The following is a 7,500-nucleotide window of genomic DNA, read 5'->3' as shown; positions in this document are numbered from 1 at the left end:
TTGATATTAATTATTAACACTAATTAATAAATATTAGATAATTATTAAATATTAGATATAATTATTAATATTAATTAGTAAATATTAGATATTAATTACTAATATTAATAGTAAATATTAGATATTAATTATTAATATTAATTAGTAAATATTAGATATTAATTATTTATATTAATTATTAAATATTAGATATTAATATTCATTATTAAATTCTATATATTAATTATTTATATTAATTAGTAAATACTAGATATTAATAAATTGTTATTATTAAATATTAGATATAAATTATTGATAATTAATATCAATAATTAATATCAATAATTAATATATATTTAATAATAATTAAATATTGATATTAATTATTGAATATTTAATATCAATAAATTAATAATTGATTTGCAATGGATTCTTGAACAATAGATATGCCTTTTGTATTGACTCTCTTACTTTGTGTGTAGCCATAACTGCTGCTGTGAAAGAGTGGGAGAAACAGAGGGAACAGGGTGGTGGTGGTGAAGCGAGCAGCGAGGAGGAAGAGGAGGAGAACATCTATGTGGCTGCAGCAGAAGATGTGAGAGAGTGCAGTAGTGTGTTACTTTAATTGATTAATTAAATTACATTTAATTATTTAATTAGATAGACAAATAGATGGGCAGTCAGATGAATGGACTGGCAAACAGATGGGGAGCTATACATATGGACATGCATACATGCAAACATACGTACATATATGGACAGACAGACAGACAACAGACGGACAGACGGACAACAGAAAGACAAACAGACAGACGACAGACAGACAGACAACAGACAGACAGACAAAAAGACAAACAACAGACAGAAAGACAGACAGACAGACCGACAGACAACAGACAGATGACAAAAAGACAGACAACAGACAGGCAGACGACAGACAGACAGACGACAGACAGAAAGACAGACAGACAGACAGACAGACAGACGGCAAAAAGACAGACAACAGACAGACAAGCAGACAGACAAACAGAGAGAGACAGACAGACAAGAGCCCAGACTCGTAGATGTTCTATAGAAAAGGGATCACATGATCCCTTTTAACCAATTAGTAGTTAAATATATATTGTATTTAGTTGTTAGTTGTTTTCTCTTGCTTTTATTGTCATAGGACAAATGTAGTTAGCCATTTACTATTGTATCCTAATTCAAATATGAAAAATATATGTATTGACAGACAGACAGACAACAGACAGACGACAAAAAGACAGACAACAGACAGACAGACGGCAAAAAAGACAGACAAAAGACAGACAACAGACAGACAAATAGACAGAAAGACAGACAGAGAGACAGACAGACAAACAGACAGAAAGACAGACAGACAACAGACAGACAATAGACAAACAAGCAGACAGAAAGACAGACAGACAATAGACAGACAGACAGACAACAGCAAAAAGACAGACATACAACAGACAAACAGACAGACGACACACACACACACACGAACACAAACAAACAAACAAGGAATAGACCGATGATTGGTTAGCCTAACAACTTTCTATGTGCAGTCTGACGAAGACGGTGGCAGCGGCAATGAAGGTGACCCCGACGACCCATCCCTCGTGCACGTACCATCTCAAGAAGAGGCAAGCACAAACAATACACTCACGCCCTCCTCATTCATCCACACCCATACTCACCACCACCTTCACATTTTCAGGTCGAAGAGATGCTCGTCAAGAAGAGGAAACAAGAACTACTGGACAAATACGCAAGCGAGCAGCTCATATCACAAGGCAACGAGGCAAAGACACTTCTCGGACTCTAACACAACACACGTCTCCTGCCAGCAGCTTTTTATTGTATTTATACAATATAGAATGACCAATCTAATAAAAGCAATTTAATCTCAGTGGCTAAATAGCAATGATGTCAGCAAAAATATTGGTACATGTGATCGTCAATTCAATCTAACAAAAAAATTTTGCGTGATGCTAGAGAGTGCAGGTGCATTTGGAGCGACTCCTGACACCGTGAGAGTCAAGATCGGGATCATAAGTTCTCTCCACTTTGACAGACATCTCGGTACTCTTTGTATTCATGTCTCTATAGATGGAATCGAGTAGGAGGTCCATCACCTGCTCGAATCCTCGATTTTTCTTGGCCGACACCTCCAACACACCCACCATCTTATGATGCCGAGCAAATTCCCCGGCATCTTTTATACTCACAGCCCGAGACTCCACCGCCAGGTCGCTCTTATTTCCCACCAACACCAACTTTGTCTCACTCCCAGTTGTGCTAACAAACTGCTCAACATCCGGGACTACGTCATCCAAACTCTTTGCATTGGTGATGTCATACAATACGATAGCACCGTGAGAACCGCGTGCAACAAACGACGTCGGGCTCGTATTACCAGGCGGCGGAATCAGTTGCTTACTGCTCGTATCCCAAAAAGAAATCTGAAACAAACAGGAAATACGTCACTTCCGGTAAAGGTCGAGCACCAAAAGTCCAAGGTCAACACTTACTGTGAATCGGATGCCTTTGATTTTCATTGTTTTGATCGTGACGTCGCCGATTTCTGTAGAGTGGAATGATGAGCGGCAGTAACGTTCGATGAAACGCGTTTTTCCAGTTCCTGGAGCTCCCAGCACGAGGAGTTTGAGTGAGACGTCACTTTTGGGCTTTCTCGCCATGGTGAGCAGACGTTAACGTGATGTTGGTGAGGGCATGTACTTGCAGGGTCGACCAGAGGTGTGTACACACCTTAGGTTGATATGTATGGGTGTTATCCGGGTATTTTGTGACACGAGGTTATTTGATGTGTGTGTGTGTGTGTGTGTGTGTGTGTGTGTGTGTGTGTGTGTGTGTATGTGTGTGTGTGTGTGTGTGTGTGTGTGTGTGTGTATGTGTGTGTGTGTGTGTGTGTGTGTGTGTGTGTGTGTGTGTGTGTGTGTGTGTGTGTGTGTATGTATGTATGTGTGTGTGTGTGTGTGTGTGTGTGTGTGTGTGCGTGCGCGCGCCCCCATCCTTTTGTATTGTAGCTAGGGATTGTGTGTACTTGACAACCAAGAAACACCTTCAGGAGTTGAATGCCACCTACAGTCAACTACTCACACGTCCCATACTACAATCAATCCTTTACTACACTGTGCTGCATCTAAAGCTGGATTTACAATATGCAAACGCTTGAGCGTCGCGTCGCGTGCGTCGCGTAGTACAAATTCAAATTGTAAATGGTCTACGCGACGCGACGTTCGACGAACGCGACGCGTCCAAATAGAACCAAGTTCTATTTGAGCGTCGAATCGGAAGCTGTACACGTCGCGTCGGAAGTAGCACCTTGATTTCGACCAATCACAGCCAACTATAAATGCACGTGTGGCTTCCGTGGGCAATGATTATTGATTTGGGCGCTGTACTCGACGTTGAGCGGTCTATAGATTGTGTAGGGAGCTGTCCTTGCTTGTGAATGATCAACTGCAAGACGTACAAAGACCTGCGTGCATGGGAGAACGCCTAGAAATTGATTTTGAGCAAGCTGGGGGTTCCGGCAGAGTTCTGCTAGTAGAAAATCGAAGCGCGAGTGGTCAGTTCAATAATTCAGGCAGCGACGTCTACGGCGCGCTGAAATCGTATTGTGAATGGTACGACGCGCGTGACGCGATACGTGCCACTCCCACGCAAGACAACGTGACTGGACGCACGCGACGCGACGCTCAAACGTTCCCATATTGTAAATCCAGCTTAACACTGTTGATAGTCAATGTTTGCTGATATCAATTTCTATGTCAGTAAATACCATACCACTGTCGTTACAACGGAACTGAGTGCATACCTAGACTGTACATTTCAATTGTCTTGATCACGATCACAAAACGACGACTACCTATACCAGGCCTATATACAACGACCAAATGCTAGAGTGATTGACAGAAAAATAAAGAAGATTGTTTCAAGAGACAGCAACATAAACATAAATAGTTGTAGGTAGAACCAAGCCCCATTGGCTTGGGTAGTATTTAGTTGCTTTGCTTAGATGGTGTATAATAGTTCAATGTTTGAAAATATATGTATTGACAAACAGACAGACAGACAGACAAACAGACAGACAGACAGCAAGCACACAGACACAGACAGACAGACAGACAGACAGACAGACAGACAGACAGGCAGGCAGACAGATAGACAGACAGACACACACACATACATACATACATACAGACAGACAGACAGACAGACAAACAGACAGACAGACAGACAAACAGACAGACAGACAACAAGCAGACAGCTAAAGGAACGAGCCACCGACCGGAAACGCAGACCTGTAATCCCAACACCTAAACATCACGCCACACAGCAGCAAACAACCAACCAAACAAACAACTAGAGTTGTGCTAGTAGAAAATCGAAGCGCGAGTGGTCAGTTCAATAATTCAGGCAGCGACGCAAAACGACGACTACCTATACCAGGCCTATATACGTAATATAAACTACTAGGAAGTTTGCATGTTTACTTCCATGACAGCTAGGGTTTCAACAAATACGTATTGTATAGCTAGGACTCGGCGTTTCTGTAGACGGTCTGAAAATTCCGTTGGACTCGTTACTTACCAACGCGAGGCGCCTACGGATACCGTACAACTAGTAATATTAGTATCTATCTGTCTGTCTGTCTGTCCGTCTTTAGTGATAGATGGAGAAAGCAACTGTCTGTAGTTGTACAGTCTTGCAACTCTCGTGTGATTTTTAAAAAGTTGTCCGAGTTGTCTAAGTGCAATTTTGATGATTTTCTGTATGATAAAGACGTTCAACATTTTGTTCATTGACTGTTATTGTTATGCATACGTAAAGTTAGCGATTGTTATTGGTAGAGTAAGAGTTCAAATATAACAATCTGTCTGTCTGTCTGAGTATTAATATATTAGTAAAATATATTTATATATTAACATTAATAGGCTGATAATAATATTCAAGGTGATTTGGATTACTTTTATATTTTTATATAATAAGTAATGTTAATAATTTATTAATATTAATTTGTAAAGTAATAGTAATATATTACTTATATGCTAATAACAGTATTAGTGTTAATATATATATATATATATATATATATATATATATATATATATATATATATATATATATATGTATATATTGTGTGTGTGTCTGTGTGTGCGCGTGCGTGTGTGTGTAATTAATATATTAATATCTATACATTACCTATTTAATCACTCGTAGCATTGGACACAAAGCCAACATTCAAAGCTCGTGAACCTACCTGCTAACAAACACATTTTGAGACATACACATGATACAATGCTTCATATTTCAATATACATTTCTACTACTAAAGTGGTAGTTACAGTGCAATAGAATCCTAATCTTGCGTATACATACACAAGCGATGTAAACTGTAAAATTAATATAACGATTATTAGCAAATATAAATTGCTACTCATCGCTGGTCAAGCTGTCTTGATTGTGAATGAGCTGCCTCACTAATGGAACGATGTCGTCAAGACTTGAAACTTCTACAAATGAATTTGAATTCATTGGTAACAACAAGTGTGTACATGTGGGTAACATGTGGCATACTGAGGATGGATAAGAGCTGCGAGATGAGACCCTGAAATGCTGGGATGAACTCCTCGTATTCCTCCAGTTTGTCTTGTACTGTAACTCTAAAGCCAAGAGTAATGTTGGGACCTATTGTGTGTGTGTGTGTGTGTGTGTGTGTGTGTGTGTGTGTGTGTGTGTGTCCGTCCGTCCATCCGTGTGTGTGTGCATGTGTTCGTGTGTATCCATTCACATGCACACACACACACACACACACACACACACACACACACACACACACACACACACACTCATTAACTCACCTGTTGTGTACATTTTCATGTTGAAATGACTGCATGAGAGAGTCTACTCTCATCACGACTTTAGCCGAAGACGACGTCGGCTCTAGACCAGAACTCTCACCATAAAAACAATTTACAATACCTCAACAGAACATCAAGACTGACCGAGTCTCAACAAATCCTTAATATTTTGTAATACATTTGAGTACTCCTCCAATCGGCTACAGACCTCACTCATCTGTGTAATCACACCCGACTGGGAAGGCACATGGAAAAGCTTCTGAAAATGAGTGACCATCAGCAGTAGATCGTCTTCATCACTCTGTACATACATACACAAACATGCCAGGGTGACCGCCATGTGTGTGAGTATGGGGGCACCTTTTGGTGTGATTTTGATGTCAGAATGGAGACCCAATGTTGTAGTGTTGTGGTGATGTGTTTCTGTGTGAATTCACACCATAGTTTGTGGTTTGTGGTGTCGACTGTAGGTTGGCTGTCGACTGGATGTTTGTGTGGCGTACCGGGAGACTCAATGAGTTGTAGAATCTCTTTGACAAGCTGAAACAAAGTGTTTGTTGTCGTGTGATGTCGATTGGTGTGAGGAAGTTGGTACACGTGTACAGTGAAGGTAAGTGAAAACAGAGGAAGTATGTATGTCAATGCACACACAAACGCACGCACACACACAGTTTTTTTGGTCTGTCTGTCTGTCTGTCCATTTGTTTGTTTGTCTGTCTATTGTTTGTCTATCTGTCTGTCCATTTGTTTGTTTGTTTGTCTATTTGTTTGTCTATCTGTCTGTCCATTTGTCTGTCTGTCTGTCCATTTGTTTGTTTGTCTGTCTATTTGTTTGTTTATCTGTCTGTCAATTTGTCTGTCTGTCTGTCCATTTGTTTATTCGTCTGTCTGTCTGTCCATTTGTTTGTTTGTCTATCTGTCTGTCCATTTGTTTATTTGTCTGTCTGTCTGTCCATTTGTCTGTCTGTCTGTCTGTCTGTCTGTCCATTTGTTTGTTTGTCTGTTTGTCTGTCCATTTGTTTGTTTGTCTATCTGTTTGTCCATTTGTTTATTTGTCTGTCTGTCTGTCCATTTGTTTATTTGTCTGTCTGTTTGTCCATTTGTCTGTCTGTCTGTCTGTCCATTTGTTTGTTTGTTTGTCTGTCTGTCCATTTGTTTGTTTGTTTGTCTGTCTGTCCATTTGTTTGTTTGTCTGTCTGTCCATTTGTTTATCTGTCTGTCTGTCCATTTGTTTGTTTGTCTGTCTGTCCATTCGTTTCTGTCCATCTGTCCATTTGTTTGTTTGTCTGTCTGTCTGTCCGTTTGTTTATCTGTCTGTCTGTCCATTTGTTTGTTTGTTTGTCTGTCTGTCCATTTGTTTGTTTGTCTGTCTGTCTATTTGTTTGCTTGTTTGTTTGTCTGTCAATTTGTTTGTTTATCTTCCTGTCTGTCTATTTGTTTGCTTGTCTGTCAATTTGTTTGTTTGTCTGTCTATTTGTTTGTCTGTCTGTCTGTCTTTCTGTCCATTTGTCTATCTGTCTGTCTCCATTTATTTATCCGTCTGTCTTCGTTCCTGACGTGTGTTGTATTCATACTACATGGATGTACACTAACATCCCTAATTTTTCAATTTCAACACCAACCTGCT

The 7,500-nt window shown here is 39.8% G+C and overlaps 3 protein-coding genes across 3 annotated transcripts in view; 1 reads left to right on the top strand and 2 right to left on the bottom strand.

Annotated features, from left to right (window-relative positions):
- LOC134197106 (pre-mRNA-splicing factor ISY1 homolog) overlaps positions 1-1,894 on the top strand; it is a 4,366-nt gene extending 2,472 nt beyond the window's left edge. Inside the window, exons 9-11 of the mRNA XM_062666357.1 lie at positions 462-574; positions 1,551-1,628; positions 1,703-1,894. Coding sequence (XP_062522341.1) covers positions 462-574; positions 1,551-1,628; positions 1,703-1,810 — 299 coding nt within the window. The 3' untranslated portion in view covers positions 1,811-1,894. The remainder of the gene's footprint in view (positions 1-461; positions 575-1,550; positions 1,629-1,702) is intronic.
- A 79-nt stretch (positions 1,895-1,973) lies between these two features.
- On the bottom strand, positions 1,974-2,761 carry LOC134197107 (ras-related protein RabC-like). The gene is made up of 2 exons (XM_062666358.1): positions 2,517-2,761; positions 1,974-2,447 (listed from the first exon to the last, which is right to left on the bottom strand). Exons 1-2 carry the CDS (start codon positions 2,682-2,684, stop codon positions 1,977-1,979), a joined length of 639 nt encoding a protein of 212 aa, XP_062522342.1. The 5' UTR covers positions 2,685-2,761; the 3' UTR covers positions 1,974-1,976.
- A 2,540-nt stretch (positions 2,762-5,301) lies between these two features.
- LOC134197296 (centrosomal protein of 70 kDa-like) overlaps positions 5,302-7,500 on the bottom strand; it is a 6,679-nt gene continuing 4,480 nt past the window's right edge. Inside the window, exons 10-15 of the mRNA XM_062666587.1 lie at positions 7,496-7,500; positions 6,234-6,413; positions 6,018-6,174; positions 5,874-5,955; positions 5,590-5,675; positions 5,302-5,525 (exon numbers count right to left, since the gene is read on the bottom strand). The exon at positions 7,496-7,500 is cut by the window's right edge and continues 94 nt beyond it. Of these exons, the coding sequence (XP_062522571.1) occupies positions 5,446-5,525; positions 5,590-5,675; positions 5,874-5,955; positions 6,018-6,174; positions 6,234-6,413; positions 7,496-7,500 (590 nt within the window). The 3' untranslated portion in view covers positions 5,302-5,445. The remainder of the gene's footprint in view (positions 5,526-5,589; positions 5,676-5,873; positions 5,956-6,017; positions 6,175-6,233; positions 6,414-7,495) is intronic.

The sequence above is a fragment of the Corticium candelabrum genome, chromosome 22, assembly GCF_963422355.1.
Source record: "Corticium candelabrum chromosome 22, ooCorCand1.1, whole genome shotgun sequence".
Lineage (NCBI taxonomy): Eukaryota > Metazoa > Porifera > Homoscleromorpha > Homosclerophorida > Plakinidae > Corticium > Corticium candelabrum.
Note: the sequence above shows the minus strand (reverse complement) of the source record. Positions and strands in the feature narration are given on the sequence as shown.